A 17,997-nucleotide genomic window follows, 5' to 3' on the forward strand; every position below is an offset into this window, starting at 1 on the left:
ACTAGCCAGATCACTTGAGCAGGCAGTTTTCAGAAAAGCATGAGTAAGACTCTTTATAATTCAGTCTTTCACAGGTGGGGTTGTTTACCACAAGCACAAACAGGAAATATCCCACCAGTTGCTCTGAGGGGTCTGAACCTGGGACCACACTCAGACACATTCTCATTTCATGGATCCCAGGTCTGATGTATGTGTATCCTCTGATACTGAGGGTTTTAAAGAATCTAAAACAAGAGTCTGCAGTAATGATCCTGATAGCATCAGTTTGGCCCAGGCAATTCTGATACCCAGACCTTGTAGATTTTCAATTCTGTCTCCTTTTAACATTGCCAATTAGTCCAGATGTAGTCTGTGTCGTGTTTCTCCCCCCCCCCCCCCCCCCCGCCTCAAACAACGGGCATCTAGACCCAGCCTCTCTACATCTCAGAGCATGGATACTGGCTGGCTGATTATCATGGAAAGAGGCTTGTTCTCAAATCCACAGTTTCTCCCCAAAGTGGCTTCAAACTTCCTCTTATCCTATCAATGTTCTTCCCTAAACTACATTCCAACTAAGGGAAGCAAGACTCAACTCTTTAGGTGTATGGAGGGCACTCTCATTTTATCTGTATAGAACGGTCATCCAGGGTCTTACCTACATTTTTTGTTCTCTCTGCAGAGAGAAAGATGAGCCAGGCCAAATGATCTTAAAGGCGATCAAAATTGGTCTCAGATGGTATTACGATTTGTTACCAGTTAGCTAGTTTAGATTTTCTGGGTGAGGTCAGGTCTACTGGCCAAAAGATTCTGATCTCAATTGTATAGGGCATGTGTGCACCAAGAGTGGAAAATATATATCTAGACAGCACATCTAAGAACCACAGTTACTGTAAGCCTTCATCCAATGGATGAATTTTCTCTTCATGACATCATTATAGCAATACAAAACACCAAGTGGTGATACTCTTCTTTGCATTACTTTAATTCTTGTTTAAATAACTCCTTTAGATCCCTTTGCTGATTATCCGTTTAACTTCAGTGTAGAGGGCTCACTGTCAAAAGTAACCCTGCACATTTATTTAACTTAAAAAAAAAAAAAAAAATTCTAGATGTTTGTCTCATTGTGAGCCTTTGTAACTTCTTATCCATTTAATTTTGTAGTGGGGAGTTGTTATACACATCATAGTAATTGTCCACTTCCTTGTAGCTAAAACACTTACTTTTAAAAATGTTTGTTTTTTAATACAGAGCTTTATTTACAAGAAACTTTTAAGCCTTTAGTGAACATCTCCCCGGATGCAAGGTATGTTTCTGTTGCTTGCTTCTAAATTGTGCTGATCTTGGAATTAGTACTAGGGATTTCGTTATCTATATTAAAGAGAAACAGGATTTGAGTTTGTGAACTAGAGTAAGATAACGAAGAATGGAAAGGCTCTGCATGTTTTTATTTAAGTGACTCAAAGGAAGAACTCTCCAAAAATCAGCATTGAGTCCAATAGGATATCTTGTAGTGTAACAGCAACTTCCGAGCTTTCCAAAAATCCCTTGCTTAATTCCCTTCAATGCACTTGTCAAGCAGGGGATGGGGCCAATGACATGACTGCATTTTAACTTGTATACGTATCTGAGCTGAGAAAGCAAATACTATAGGGAAGATGATTCTTGCATACATCACTCCACGAATCCTAATTACAAGGAAAATCATTTGTCTAAAGTGTTACTCTAATAAATACATGCTACTGATGCAAGAAGTGTTAGCTCCAAAAAGTTAGTATTTTGATTATGTCCTAAGCATTTGTTCCAACAGTCTGGGAAATGTCAGTATTTCAAGGGTTAACCTTGCATTAAAAATGAGTAATCAGTTATTTTTCTTGCAGTCAGACTAACATTTTCTATTTCCTAATGTGCTTTCAAGAAGAGTAAGGCTGTGTCTACACTACCACAGTAAGTCAACCTAAGTTACGCTACTCCAGCTACGTGAATAACATAGCTGGAGTCGATGTACCTTAGGTCGACTTATTGCGGTGTCTGTACCGCACTGGGTTGACGGGAGACGCTCTCTCCTGTAGACTTACTTTACGCTTCCCATTTGGGGTGGAGTATGGAGGTCGACCGGAAAGCGATCTGCAGTCGATTTGGCTAGACCCGCTAAATCAATATCCAGTGCACTGATCACTGGAGCGTCGATCCAGCTATAGTATAGACATAACCTAAGACTAGATGGCTCGACTATAACAGGGTTCAAAAAAGAGCTAGATAAGTTCATGGAGGATAGGTCCATCAACGGCTATTAGCCAGGATGGGCAGGGATGGTGTCCCTAGCCTCTGTTTGCCAGAAGCTGGGAATGGGTGACAGGATGGATCACTTGATGATTACCTGTTCTGTTAATTCCCTCTGGGACCCTTGGCATTGACCACTGTCAGAAGACAGGATACTGGGCTGAATGGACCTTTGGTCTTACCCAGTATGGCCATTCTTATGTTCAAGGAATTGTTAATGTCATACAGCCTCTCATCTCTTGGTCACTATTTCAAATTCAATCAGAGTTATTGCCCTCTAACATTTTTCCCACCCCCCCAATATGTTTAATCAGATGGTGATTTTGGCTCCATTTCTTGTGGACAAGTGTACACATCCTGAAAGACTATTGACAAAAAATAATCATTTTATAATTGGCATTGCCGGATGTCTCAAAGAACCAAAGTTTGAAAGAGTGTACAGTGAAAGTGAACACTCTTCCCTGTGATGTGATCCTTTCAACTGAGGATTGAGATACATCCAGTGCAAGAGAGTTGGAATACTGTGCACTGTCACTCTGTGTGTTTCTCTTTTGAATAGAGGGCATTCGTTTTGAGTGCTATTAATAGACTGTCTTTATTTTTGAAGTGATTATTGTCCTAATGAAAAACTTAAATTGTGGAGAAATGTTGCTTCTACTAACCTCTCTGTTATAATGGTTCACTGTCCCTCAATGTTTACTGATACCAAGGGTTTATTAAAATGTTGATGTATATCTGTGTGCGTGTGGTTGGTCTTCAACAATAGTGAAAGTAAACTTGCTGATATCTTTTGCTATGCATAAGTTCTGCAATTTCTCTAGGATCTTATGTGAAAATTATGGTAGATAATTATTGGTCTTGTGTATTCTTTGTGATGCTCTTATGATGTCAAAGTATGTTTTGGAATTTCACGGTCAGAATTCACTAACAGATTTAATTATTTTTCCTCAGCCTTTTTGATGCTGTGTATTCATTGATCAAAAACAAAATCCACAGATTGCCAGTTATTGATCCTGTCAGTGGGAATGCACTTTATATACTTACCCATAAAAGAATCCTCAAGTTCCTCCAGCTTTTTGTAAGTAGTTTAAAATGTACTTTGACTAACTGATTTAAATAGAAGCCTATTACTATTTAATAATGTAAACCCTTCACTTGGAAACTTGGAAACTTTTCTTGATTAAACACTTTAATTTGAACATTTTTGCATGTAAGTGGCTTTGCATCTTTTCTTGACAGTAGAAAAGATATGCTAGAAGAAGGGATCAAAAATGTTGTCTCCCCCTCTTCTCTCCCCCCCACCCCCCCAATTTAGAAAAAGCTGGTAGCTGACACAGACTGTCCTATATTCTATTTTGATGTTTTCTCTCCAATAACAGTACTGCAAAAAATGTCCAGTTCAGCTCACTATTCTGTTTGGGTGATTTTTTCCCCAACAAAGAGAGACTGGAATTGTCCTTAGGTTATTCTTGCAGCTTCTGTTATGGTGGTGAGAATGAAGCGAGAGAGGATTACTGTAGTTCATACTGTGTTCAGAGAAGTCCTTAAGGAATTTTAGAAGCTTAGATAACACAAAAACTAGGGGCCACCAAATGAAATTAATAGGCAGCAGGTTTAAAACAAACAAAAAAGTATTTCTTCACACAACACACAGTCAACCTGTGAAACTCCTTGTCAGAGGATGCTGTGAAAACCAAGACTATAACAGGGTACAAAAAAGAATTAGATAAATTCATGGAGGATTCATCAATGGCTATTAGCCAGGATAGGCAGGGATGGTGTCCCTAGCCTCTGTTTGCCAGAAGCTGGGAATGGGCGACAGGATGGATCACTTGATTACCTGTTCTATCATTTCCTCTGAAGCCCCTGGCATTGGCCGCTGTCAGAAGATAGGATACTGGGCTAGATGGACGTTTGGTCTGACCCAGTGTGGCCATTCTTAATGTTCTGAGCAGCCAGACTAGGTGGTGAGTTGGATGGGAAAGCAGGTTTTGAACTAAGTACACAGTCCAGAATGATTACACTTTGTCTTTTTGTTACTGCCTTTTTTTGTTGTTTTTGCAGCTTAGAGTCAAATGCATATAATGTGTCGTCATTACGTACGATTAGATAAATATACAGCATCAGAACAGAAAAAGTTCATTTTCCAATCTTAATTCTGCACCTCTTTGATAAAATTGTTCTAGATCTGAACCTGTTTTTCAGCTTAACTCAAACATACTATTGGATTGCTATGAAACTCTATGATGATGATTTGAACTCTGTAGATAAAGCATTGAATGCTGACTTTTCGGGTAAAGTTCAATTATATGGGGGCACTTTAGCCATAAGACATCTATATGAGGAAAGAAACAGTTCCTAACCTTTCTATAACTGTTCTTCGAGATGTGTTGCACATGTCCATTCCAACGTAGGTGTGTGCACACCCCGAATACAGTTGCCAGAATTTTTTCCCCTCGTGTTATCTGTCAGGTTAGCTCTGGTACCGCGCACCGAGCACCAATATAAAGGGCCCTGCCGACTCTTTGCCCCCTCAGTTCTTTCTTTATTGGCTGACTCAGACAAGAGGAGAAGGGAGGCAGGTCTTGAAATGGACACGTGCAACGCATCTTGAAGAACACGAGTTGAAGAAAAAAACAGTTATTAACCTTTCTGTGAGTGCTTGTACATGTCCATTCCAGTGTAGGTGACTCCCAAGCAGTTGTCTAGGAGGTGGGCTCAGAGTTCATGAACATGCTGACTGCAACATTGCTCGGCCAAAGCTAGCATTGTTTCTGGCCTGCTGGGTGATGGTATAGTGCAACAGTTCTCAAACTGTGGGTCGGGACCACAAAGGGGGTAGTGACCCTGTTTTAATGGGGTCACCAGGGCTGGCTGAGACTTGCTGGGGTCAAAGCCTGAGCTCCACTGTCTGGGGCTGAAGCCTGGGGGCTGAAGCCTTGGGTAGTGGAACTGAGATTACAGGCCCCCTGCCTGGGGCTGAACTCCTTGGGCTTTGGCTTTGTCCCCGACCCCAGGGCAGTGGGGCTGTCAAGGTTCCTCCCCCACTCTGAACTCTAGGGTACAGATGTGGGGACCTGCATGAAAAACCTCCTAAGCTTATCTTTACCAGCTTAGGTCAAAACTTCCCCAAGGTACAAAATATTCCACCCTTTGTCCTTGGATTGGCCGCTACCACCACCAAACAAATACTGGTTACTGGGGAAGAGCTGTTTGGACACGTCTTTCCCCCCAAAATACTTCCCAAAACCTTGCACCCCACTTTCTGGACAAGGTTTGGTAAAAAGCCTCACCAATTTGCCTAGGTGACTACAGACCCAGACCCTTGGATCCTAAGAACAATGAAAAAGCATTCAGTTTTCTTACAAGAAGACTTTTAATAAAAATAAAAGTAAATAGAGATAAAGAAATCCCCCCTGTAAAATCAGGATGGTAGATACCTTACAGGGTAATTAGATTCAAAACATAGAGAACCCCTCTAGGCAAAACCTTAAGTTACAAAAAAGATACACAGACAGAAATAGTTATTCTATTCAGCACAATTCTTTTCTCAGCCATTTAAAGAAATCATAATCTAACACGTACCTAGCTAGATTACTTACTAAAAGTTCTAAGACTCCATTCCTGGTCTATCCCCGGCAAAGACAGAATATAGACAGACACAAAGACCCTTTGTTTCTCTCCCTCCTCCCAGCTTTTGAAAGTATCTTGTCTCCTCATTGGTCATTTTGGTCAGGTGCCAGCAAGGTTACCTTTAGCTTCTTAACCCTTTACAGGTGAGAGGAGATTTCCTCTGGCCAGGAGGGATTTTAAAGGGGTTTACCCTTCCCTTTATATTTATGACAGGGGCCTTGGCTGTGTCTCCCCCTCTCCACCTCCCCCTCGGGGTGGCACAGATTGGGTGGGCTTATGCTTCAGTCCCGCCTCCTGGAGTTGTGTAGTAATTTTTTTTTTCAGAAGGGGGGCGCGGTGCAATGAAGTTTGAGAACCTCTAGCATAGTGAGTCAAGAATGTGTCACGAATGACCAGGTTGCCTCCCTGCAGATATCCTGAATAGGGAGTTGTGCTAGGAAAGCAGCCAAAGAGGCCTGTGATCTTGTGGAATGAGCGATCAGGTTGGCTGGAAGCAGAACACCCGCCTGCTCATAACCTGTGTGAATACACTATGTGATCCAGGACAAAATTCTCTGAGAGGAGATAGGGAGACTTTTCATCCTCTCTTCTACCACTATGAATAGTTGAGCATATCTACGGAATTGGTCCTTTGTATATAGAACGCCATGGCCCATCTAACATCTAGAGAGTGTAGACCTTGCTCCTGTTCAAATGCAGTTTGGGAAGAACACCAGTAGAAAGAAACTGTGAAACCACTTTCAGGAGGAAAGCTGGGTGTGGATGCAGCTGCACCTTCTCCTTAAAGAAAATCATATACAGGGGTTGTGACATGAGGGCACAAATCTCCAAAACCCATCTGGCCGAGGTGATGGCAACTAAAAAGGCCACTTTCTAGGAGATGTGAACTGACAAGTACATTACCAGTGGCTCAAACAGGGGACCCATAAGCCTTGATAAGATGAGGTTTAGGTTCCAGGGAGGAATGGGATCCCTAACCTTTGGGTACAACCTCTCCAGCCTTTAAGGAAACCGATAACCATCTCATGAGAGAAGGTGGACCAGTTGTCAGCTGGGGGGGATGGAAAGCCAAAATCGCTGCGAGGTGGACCTTGACCATAGAAATAGCCAAACTTGTTGTTTCAGATGTAATAGGTACTCAAAATAAGCTGCAAAGAGGAATGCAAGGGCAGAACTCCATGCTGGGAAGACCATTTTGCAACATAAGTCATTCTGGTGGAGAGCTTCCTACAGCCTAGTAGGAGCTTACGGACCTGCTCTGAGCATACCTGCTCTGCCGGATTCAGCAGTGGAGCTTCCAGGCCATCAGATGGAAGGAGCTGAGGTTTGGATGAAGCAGCCGACTGTGGTCTTGGGAGATCAGATACGGATACAAAGGAAGCAAGAGTGGGCCCTTTTACTGAGAGGCCTGACAAGGTGGCAAACCAGTGTTGCCTGACCCATGCTGATGCTGTGAGAATGACCAGGTCCCAGTCCCGCTTGGCCTTCATCAGACTCTTGTGCACTAGCAGAATAGGAGGAAAGGTATTGGTGGTCTGTCCACAGTAGCAGGAACGTGTCTGTGAGAGAACCCAGGCTGTGGCCTTGCAAGGAGCAGAACTGGTGGTATTTCCTCTTGATCCGGGAAGTGAACAGGTGTATCCGGGGAGTCCCCCACTGTTGGAAAATGACCCTCGTGACATCCGGCTGGAGGGACCATTCGTAGTGTGAGGAGAAACACCTGCTTAGATGATCCACCAGCTGGTTCTGTGCTTCCAGGAGGTGAGAAGACTCGAGATGGATTGAATGCACTATGCAGAACTCCCACAGATGAATTGCTTCCTGACACAGAGGGGAAGAGCATGCAGCTCCTTGTCTGTTGATGTAGAACATGGCTGTCGTGTTGTCTGTGACAACCAAAACTACCTTGTTTCCAATGTGAGCAGGCTAGGTGGACCGCCCTAAGTTCTCTGATGTTGATATGGAGAGTGTTCTTTTGGGAACCAGAGGGGTTGAATCCTGAGGGATCTCAGCTGCGTTCCCCAGCCTGGTGACAATGTGTCTGAGACCAACGACATCGAAAGTTGGGACTGCAAAAGGGGTGCACCCGCACAGACCACGTGATGGTCCAGCCACCACTCCATGGAGACAAGGACTTGAGAAGGTACGGTGACAGTAGAATCTAGATGGTGAAGGACAAGCAAGTACACTGTGGGCAGCCATGCTTGAAGAGATCTGAGACACAGCCTGGCGTGTTGCATGATGCTATGTGGCACAAGAGATTCCGACAGCTCTGCACTGTTATAACGAGATGGGCCTTGAGGGACCTTTTATCAGGGTTGTGATCACCCCAAACCAGTCTCCCAGGAGCAAGGCTCTGGCCTGAATGGAGTCGAGAACCACCCTGATGAACTCTATCCTCTGTAGTGGGATGAGGGTGGACTTTTGTATATTTATTAGCAGGCCTAGCGCCTGGAAGGATGATTGGATGAGGTGGACGTTTGATTCCACCTGAGCCCCGGACCAACCTTTGACAAGTCAGTCATCTAGATACAGGAAGACATGTACTCCCCTTTCCTCAGGAAGGCAGCTACCACTGTCATGCATTTGGTGAAGACACACGGAGCAGCTGACAGGCCGAATGGAAGCATCGCAAACTTGTAATGTACCTGGTTTACGATGAATCTGAGGAACCTTCTGTGGCCTCAGAAAATTGATATGTAAAGTATATATCTTTTAAATCGAGGGCAGCATCCCAATCTCCCAGATCCAGAGAGGGAATGATGGAAGGCAGGGAGACTATCCAGAACATGAAGTTCTTAAGGTAGTGGTTGAGACAGTGCAGGTCTAGAATAGGTCTGAGACCACCCTTGGCTTTTGGAATAGGAAATAACAGGAGTAGAACCCCTTTCCTCTCAAGTTTTGTGGAATCTCTTCTACAGCTCCCATCCAAAGGAGGGACTGGACTTTTTGTACAAATAGTTGTTCATGAGATGGATCCCTGAAGAGGGAGGGGGAGGGTAGGGAGGTGAGGTAGACACAAACTGGAGGGTGTATCTCACTTCTATCGTGCTCAGCACTCAGCGGTCTGAAGTGGTGCGGGCCCAGACTCTGAAGAAATGGGGTAGGGCAGTCCAAGATGGAGGGGTGACTGGATCCGATATCATGGGAACTGGGATGTTGACCTCGAGCATTCAAGCAAAAGGAGTGCTTCAAGTTCCCCAAGTTCCTGGTGGTGGCTTTCATTGGACCCAAGGTGAAATCTGGCGGAGGTCTATGCCTAAACCCCCTGTTCTTTCTCCTCTGTGTTTCCTGCTTGGCTGGCCGGGCGAGGTACCAGCCAGTCTGTTGGGTCCTGTAATGTTTCCTAGAAGCCGCTGGGGTATACAAGCCCAGGGACTTCAAGATTGCCCTGGTATCCTTAAGCCTGTGGAGCTTATCAGTTTGCTCCAAGAAGAGTGAGGACCCTTCAAAGGGGAGATCCTGGAGGGTTTGCTGAACCAAATCCAGATGACTGTAACCATGAGCTCCTGCATATGGTTACAGTTAAGGCCACGGATCTAGCCGCAGAGTCAGCCATGTCCAGAACTGCCTGTAAGGAGGCCCTTGATACTGTTTTTCCTTCATTGATCAGGAAGAACTCCTGTCTGGCTTCTTGAGGGAGAAGGTCTTTAAACTTTTGCATGGCATACCACATATTAAAGTCATAGCAGCCCAGTAATGCCTGCTGGTTTGCTATGTAAAGTTGCAGCTCTCCTGTAGTATAGACCTTTCTGCCAAATAAGTGTAGCTTTTTGGGGTCCTTTGCTTTAGGCGTTGCTCCCAACTGCCCTTAGTGATCTCTTTCATTAGCAGCTGAAACTACCAGGAATCCCCGAGGTGGGTATGAGTATAAGAACTCTTAACCCTTGGTTGGCATGAAATACTTCCACTCTGTACACTTTGCCATGGGAGGAAGGGAATGGGGGTCTGCCGTAGCACCTTGACTGGTCCATGAAAGCCTCAGTGAGTGGCAGTTTTGAGGCCACCCACTTTAAGTCCTGGTGAGCCTTGTGACCAGACTTGGGAGGAAACATGCCAGCTCTCACCACAGCCTCATCTGGGGAGGAGGAAGAGGAAGCCAGCACTGTGTGGGGGGCCTCAACCCCTCCTTCTCTTTTGCCCGGGACCCATGGCAACTCCTCTTGAAGTTTGGTACCGGAGTCCAGATCGGGTGTCTCCTGGCGAGGTACCGGTGGTGCTCTGTTCTCAGAGGCCACCGAATAGGAGCACCTTTAGAAAGAGCCCTGGGCTGGGGGGGGGACCCCCACTGATTCCAGAAGGGCCATTGCATGCACTCGGTGTCACCCGTGCATTTGGGGCCATAGTGGAATAGGAGTGCCTCAGGGAGTAGCGTGGGTGACTGTGAGGGCGAGATGAGTATGACCCCACTTCTGACGACGACAATGAGTCCTGGTGAGACAACCAGGGCGATGCAGACCCTGTTATTGCCAGAGATGGTGGTGGACAATGGTGAAGCCTGTGATGAGGCCATGAAGGAGGGTTTGCCCCTGGAAAATAGTCCTGGAGCCAGGTGGTGGCAGGAGGAAGATGGTTCCCTGCCACTCAGTGACACTAGCAACACTAATTTCAGCATCGCCAGAGATAGAGGCACTGGCAATGAAAGGAGGTCTCTGGCTGCTGCGAACACTTCAAGAATTGATGGCACCATAAACATACTGGAGTTATGTTGCCTGCCTTAGGTCGGTGCCTCTAAAGTCAATGGAACCTGCATAGGTGCCAGAGTTGCTGGTGTCGAGGTGGAAGAATGTCCCAGCACAGATCTCACTGTGTCCCAGTCCCCATGTCTGATTGACTTTAGTGCTGGGGATCGACCTCTCTCTGGCTGCTTCTTGTTTTTCTTCTTAGGCATTAGGAATGCTCTGCACCGACACCGAGGTACTTGGCACCGAGTCTGAGCAACTCAGCTCTGAAGCAGGTCTCAGAGCTGCCTCCATGAGAAGGCCCTTCAGTCTCACTTCAGTCCTTTTTGGTGCAAGATTTGAAGTCCTTACAGATCTGGCAGTGGTCCTTTTCTGAGCCTCTCCCAAGCACTTGGGACAGCTTGAGTGTGGGTCGCTCAAGGGCATCGACTTGCTGCAGGAAGCACTGGGCTTGAAGCCAAGGCGTGCCATGGCACCTGGAGATGGACGAACTTCTCTAAGTGATCGGGGAAGGGCCCAGCACTAATGTAACTGGGGGGGGGGGCGGGGGACTAGCTACAAAAAAAACGGATTAACTATTTACACTAGAAAATAGCAAAAACTATTGTGACGTTTGCCGAAGCAACCAGAGCAGTTCCAGCAACTGTCATGGGCAGTAACAAAGAACTGAGGGGGCACAGCATCAGCAGGGCCCTTTCTACCAGCACTACGAGTGCGCAGCACCAGGGGGCACCAGAGCTGAGCTGACAGATCCATTCGCAGAAAAAATTCTGGCAGCTGTTCTCGGGGCAGGCACACGCCTACATTGCAATGGACATGTGCAAGCACTTGAAGAAAACTGCATTGTAAACCCATAAATTTCTAGGCCAGGAGGGACCCTTCTGATCATCTAGTCCGAGCTCCTGTATAACACAGGGCACAGAATGTACCCAAAATCATTCCTAGAGTATATCTTTTAGAAAAACACCTAATCTTGATTTTAAAATTGTCAGTGATGGAGAAACCACCATGATTTGTGCATGAATGTATTTTTAATTCTCCTAGGTGTCAGAAATGCCAAAGCCTGCCTTTATGAAGAAGAACCTGGATGAACTTGGGATAGGAACTTATCACAACATTGCCTTCATACATCCAGACACTCCTATTATTAAAGCCTTGAACATATTCGTAGACAGAAGGATATCTGCATTACCAGTTGTGGATGAGTCAGGTGTGTATTAAGCTGTACAAGAATATAGTAAAGGGGAGTGATAGCATGTTTAATTTTGAATTTATTTTGTACAATTACCTGTGCTGAAACCAGCCCTAAATCTGTCTTTATACCATCCTGCCACTTGCTCATCAAACAACAAGGGTGAGGAGGGGATAGAATATAATTTGAGATACAAGAAATAAACAAATGAAAAATCTAGGTTAACAGGCTTAGAAGATCTCATTATATCACGCCCTTGTTCAGTTAGCCAAATGTTCACTGTAACATTTCAAAAGTTTTTTTTTCATTCTTGATCTGAATTTTTTCTTCGTAATTATAAGGTAATTAATTAAACTAGGATGCAAGGAAATTAACTTTTTTCTTTGTTTTTAAAAGAGTTTACTAACTTTTTTTTTTCCATTTTTAGGAAAAGTTGTAGATATTTATTCCAAATTTGATGTAATAGTAAGTATCTTTTAATTTTTGTAAAATGTTTTAAAGTGTATCTTTTGAAATTGCAGTCCTTCAGTTGTTTGCTTCAGCTATTACTTATTCCTTAACTTTTAATTTGATGAACTGACTAAAACACCACTTTAATTCACTTTGCACAGTATTTTTTTCTGGCTTATTAGTGTTTCTTATATGTGCGCATCTGGTGGTCTACATTACTCATGCACCACAATGGAGAACGTATAGGCTTCATCCCCTCCCAGTTCAGCCATCCTCGACTTGACTACTGCTGCACCAGAGCCCAACTCTTTCAGAGAGTTTGATTGAGGATTTCCTCTTACTGGTTATTGGGAGTTTCATATGACTGGATTTTTACACCTGGGGGAATTCTGTGCAGAATTCGTGTTCCCCTGCAGATTTCTTTGCTTTCCAAAGAAAATGATGGGGATGCAAACGGAAGCTGTGCAGGGAATGGGGAGCTGAGGACTGTCATGGGCATAGTTTGGGGGCATATTACACCCCCAAACAGAGGCAAGGTGTGCAGGGGGCACTGCCCTCCCATTTCTGTGAGCGCAGAGCTGCCCAGCTGATGGAGGGTGCCACTAGGCTGGCTGTTGCTGACCCTGCAGCTGGATGCCGCTTCCTGGGTCCTAGTGCCAGTCGTGCTCCCCTTCTGTGTGCTGGGAGCCTTCCTGTTTTCTGTACAACAGTGAGTGCCTGCGATGGGGCAGAGTGGGGTGGGGTGGAAGGAACAGAATGGGGTGTTATAGGGCAGGGGGAGAAAGATGTGGGAGTGAGGGGAGGTGGATAGGGGCAGGGAACAGTAGGGAGGGGATGAGGTAGAGGGCAGTGGGGAGAAGGGGGTGCCGAAGAGGCAGTGGGGAAGGGGGATGGGGTGGGGAAGAAAAGGGGATAAGGGAATTGGGGGTAAGCGGGAGCCCGGCATGTGGCATCCTCTTGGCAGCAGCTGGGGTTCCCCTGTTAAGCAGGCCCATCAAACTCACACCCCAATGAGCCCCATCCCCCTGCACCCAGACCACCCTGCTGAGCCCCCCACATCCAGACCCACCCCTCACTGAGACCCCCTCCTTTTGAGCACCAATTACCTTCACCTGGACCCCTGGAGAGTCCTATTGCCCCTGCACCCAGAACCCGTGTGCATCCAGATCCCACACTGAGCTGTCCCACACAGAACCCTCTCACCCCACATATGGATTCCCACACACTAAGCCCCTCTACACTTGGATCCTGCAGGGCTGACCCTGCCTGCCCATACCTGGTGCGCCTGGCGCAGAGGGACAGGGCCCCAGGGTGTTTCTGGGGCAGGCCCAGGCTTTGCGCTGTGTCAGGATTGGGTGCAGCCTCACCACTGAGTCCCTGTCCCTGGGAGCACCGGGGGGCCGCAGGATCATCTCCCACCTCCATGTAGCCAGTGGCCTGTGCTCCCCACTGCCATGCTGGAGCCTCGACATTTATTTATTGCAAATAACATTTGCAGAATTTTCAAATACTGTCTGTAGAATTTTTATATTTTTGGTGCAGAATTCCCTCAGGAGTAGACAACCATGTGGCTGTCCTTTGTATGTGAGCTTGAGGAGCTGGTGTGCTAAATCCTTCCTGCCCAGTGTGTATCTGAGCCTCGCTCAGGCTGATGTTTTCACCATGGCTTCTCTCAGTAGCGTAACAGTTTAGTTTAGCCCAGGCTGCCAGCCTGCCTGTCCAACAGACAATCTAAATAGCTGGAATCGTCAAGAAAAGAAAAGCCCAAATTTCTGTATTCATCTTATCTGTATGTGCCAGTGTGACCTAGCAGAGCCTTCCATCTAATGGGGCCTTCTGGTTGCTGGATTTATTCTATAGACACACAAGAGTGATCTAGTATCAGCGGGGTAGCCATGTTAGTCTGTATCCACAAAAACAACGAGGAGTCTGGTGGCACCTTTTATTTGGGCATAAGCTTTTGTGGGTAAAAAAACCCACTTCTTCAGATGCATCAAGAGTGATTTAATAGCTCTTGCCACAAGCGTGCCAGTGGAAAATCCTGATGTCTGTAACCCTGCATTGAAAATCAGTACTAAGGGAGAAGTATTCCAAATGTGAAATAGCTTTACAGTGCCTTTACCAACACTTATCTGTACACAATGCTTTTTTAGAGTCAGGGTTCCCAAACACCTGCTTATCTCTTCTAGTCTTCTGTGCTTTCCATTTCCACCCTTGTGGAAAACATTCTTCTGTCCTTTCAGGGTGACTATAGGGTGCAATGAAGCTGTGTAGAAGCAAGAGTTTTTCATCCTCCCAGGCCTTGGGAATCTCTAGTTAATAATACCGCCTTAAAACATTTGATTCAGTCTTGGTCTCAGAGGATTGTTCAACCTCTTCAACCACTGAGGCAGGACAAGTAGGACTTCCATCCATATTTCTCATACCTTTCACAACAGTGTTTGAAAAGGAAGAGGTCTGAGTCCAAGTTAATTCCTTAGAGAGAAAACTTAAGAAAAATCTATGACTTAAAGAAGCTGCAAGAAAAAGCACAAATCTGAACCACAAGGCCACCACAAACCTGTTCACTGGGGAAAACGTACACCTGGACCCAAAACCAAACCTCCGGGCGCAAATGGCTCACTTGTTACTGGCTGCCGGCTTTAATGTGGGAGCTAAATTAGGACATCTTTTGATCATTTCTCCACCCAGTGGCTTTCCCTTTCATCTAGACTGATGGTAAATTAGACCAGCAAGAATAAATCAGTATTTTTCTCTTGACAAGAGCAACCCTGAGCACAAAGGTAAGCACCTTCTTGTGGAGAGATGTGCTCATGAATGCCTTTTCCTCTAACTTCCAAATGGTTTGAGAATAAACTTGTATAATCCTGGCCCCGATGTACTTGGCTGTGTTTATACAGCTGAAGGACTCTGATAGACTTTGCTTAATATATGCAGTGGAATAGCCATCCATTTACACCAGAAATGTAACTTGATATTTGCATTGATAGTTTGATAACAAATACCTCCTTGCCTCTTGTGAAGACTAATAATGATTCCTCTAATTTATTTTTCAGAACCTTGCTGCTGAAAAAACCTATAATAATCTAGATATCACAGTAACGCAAGCCCTCCAGCACCGTTCTCAGTATTTTGAAGGTGTTGTGAAGTGCAGTAAGCTGGAAACACTGGAGACCATTGTTGATAGAATAGTGAAGGCTGAGGTGAGATTACTTTGTTGACTTTATTGTTTTAAAGCAATAAGACAACAAGGGTACCAAATAGTGCATAAGCATCATTTCATCAAAGTCCAATAAAATAACACAAAGTAACTTTGATGGTTCACTGCAGATATTGCTTCTTACATTAGCATGTGTAGATATCAAAGTGTTGATTTACTAGGTTTATCAGTGGGGGCACTGATCATTTGCAGGTGATCTTGGTGAAATAAGTATGACTTCGTTGGGGACTTGGCAGGTGATGGGGGAATTGCAAGATATTTTTTGTAGCTTGTCTCTCCACTTAGTCCCACTGCTATGTTTTCTACTTGATATCAGTGGACAATGGAAGAATCTTTCAAAAAGAATGTTATTCAAGAGAAATGCTGCTTTTGGAACATACTTGGCAACAAATGCACAGTCCTGCAAACTGCACTATGGATGCCTAAGCTATGTTTGAGGATGCATGGCATATTTTTCAGAAGTAACCTCAGAATCAAAACCATGATTAGAGTGGATGGGGGCCTGTGCAAAGATGGCATACTTTTTTGTGCAACTGTAAGATAATTATATATGTGTATATATTATATTATTATAATAATTAAAGCTGAATAATATGGTCAATTAAAGGAGGGTAATATAATTAATGCCAATCAACATGGGTTTATGGAAAATAAATCCTGTCACCCTAACTTGATCTTTTTTTCCATGAGATTTCCAGCTTGGTTGATAAAGATAATAGTGTTGATGTAATATGCTCAGATTTCTGTAAGGCATTTGATTTGGTACCACATGACATTTCGATTAAGAAACTAAATAATACAAAATTAATATGGTATATATTAAATGGATTTAAAAATCGGCTGATTAGTCTCAAAATGTAATTGTAAACAGGGAATTATTGACTAAGTGTTTTTAGTGGGGTCTTGTGGGGATCGGTTCTTGGCCCCATGCTGTCTAGTATTTTTATCAATGACCTGGAAGAAAACAAAATAATCTCTAAATTTACTGATAACACAGATTTGGAGGAGTGGTAAATTAATGAAGAGAACAGGTCACTGACACAGTGATCTGAATTGCTTGATAAGCTGGGCACAAGTAAGCAATATGCATGTTAATATGGCTAAATGTATACATTTAGGAACAAAGAATGTAGGCCAGACTTACAGTATGGGCGACTCTGTAAAACATTTGGGGGTCATAGTGGATAATCATCTGAACATGAGCTCCCAGTGCAATGTTGTGGCCAGAACAGCTTATGTGATCCTGGGATGCATAAATGTGAATCTCAAGTAGGAGCAGAGGTCATTTTATCCCTGTATCCTGGCTTTGGTGCGACCACTGCTGGAATACTGCCTCCAGTTCTGGTGTCCATAGTTTGAGAAGGATGTTTGATAAATTGGACGGGGTTCAGAGTAGAGCCAGGAGAATGATTAAAGGGTTAGAAAACATTTCTTTATAGTGAAGAAATTCAACCTATTATCTTAATAAAGAGACGGTTAAGGGGTGACTTGATCACAGTTTATAAGTACCTACATGGGGAACAAATCTTTGATAATGGGCTCTTCAGTCTAGCAGAGAAAGGCGTAACCTGATACAGTGGCTAGAAGCTGAAGCAAGTCAAAATCAGCCTGGAAATAAGGCACAAGTTTTTAACAGTGAGGCTAATTAACCATTGGGACACTTTACTGGGGGTTGTGGTGGATTCTCCATCACTAGCAGTTTTAAAATCGAGATTGGATGTTTTTCTAAAAGATCTGCTCTAGGAATTTTGAGGAAGTTCTATGGCCTGTGTTATATCGGAGATCAGTCTAGATGATCACAGTGGGCCCTTCTGACCTTGAAATCTGAGACTCTTAAGATACAGAGTGTGAGAAGCACTGGCGATATTAGGAACTAAAAGTTGTGGAGAAGCTGGCTGACCAGGTGGCTAGTGAGCATACTGTAATTGGGTTTTAACCAATGTTTCAGTATAATCTGTTGGCAGATTAGGGTAACCCCAGAAATTAAGACTGCTGGTAAACTGGGGAATTGGTCACCCTTTGCTGACTGGCTGGGGAAGAAATATGATAGAATATTATTGGCATCTTTTAAAACTTTTGTGGAATGTCCTTTCAGATTCATTCACTGTTCAGATGATATGACAAGCATAAGTGAAAGAGTTAACAGTGACTTTTAAATTGCTTATAAACTGCAGAATAACCACTACATTGAGAAGAATGGAGCAGTATACATTTTACAGCTATTTCAGTATGTGTCTAGACTCAGGAAGATGAAGATAGCACCGCTTTTTTTTGTTTGTTTTTTAAAAGGTTATCTTTACAAAAAGAGAGGAGGACTACAAACTTAGCTTTCTAAATGAAATCTTTAAATGCTGTGGAAAACATCCTGGCAGATTTTTTTGAATCTTGGGTATCTTTTAAGCAGGAAAACTCTTCACACAGGTTTCCAGCACCCCCATTTATGAGATGCATTTACAATGAGGCAAACTTAACAACAAATAAGAGTTCAAGCATGCTAAAAGCATAAAGATATGTGTAAATTCAAATGACAAATACATAACATTAACATTACTGCATCATGC

At 44.2% G+C, this 17,997-nt stretch overlaps 1 protein-coding gene across 8 annotated transcripts in view; it reads left to right on the plus strand.

Moving 5' to 3' along the window:
• The window catches only part of PRKAG2 (protein kinase AMP-activated non-catalytic subunit gamma 2), a 383,197-nt gene that overhangs the window by 358,575 nt on the left and 6,625 nt on the right, over positions 1–17,997 (plus strand). For all 8 annotated transcript variants that reach the window (XM_074946315.1, XM_074946314.1, XM_074946317.1 and 5 more), the window contains 5 exons: positions 1,228–1,282; positions 3,211–3,337; positions 11,619–11,784; positions 12,194–12,231; positions 15,273–15,419. In XM_074946315.1, the coding sequence (XP_074802416.1) occupies positions 1,228–1,282; positions 3,211–3,337; positions 11,619–11,784; positions 12,194–12,231; positions 15,273–15,419 (533 nt within the window). The remainder of the gene's footprint in view (positions 1–1,227; positions 1,283–3,210; positions 3,338–11,618; positions 11,785–12,193; positions 12,232–15,272; positions 15,420–17,997) is intronic.

This window comes from Natator depressus, chromosome 2 (genome assembly GCF_965152275.1).
Source record: "Natator depressus isolate rNatDep1 chromosome 2, rNatDep2.hap1, whole genome shotgun sequence".
NCBI classification, from domain to species: Eukaryota; Metazoa; Chordata; order Testudines; family Cheloniidae; genus Natator; species Natator depressus.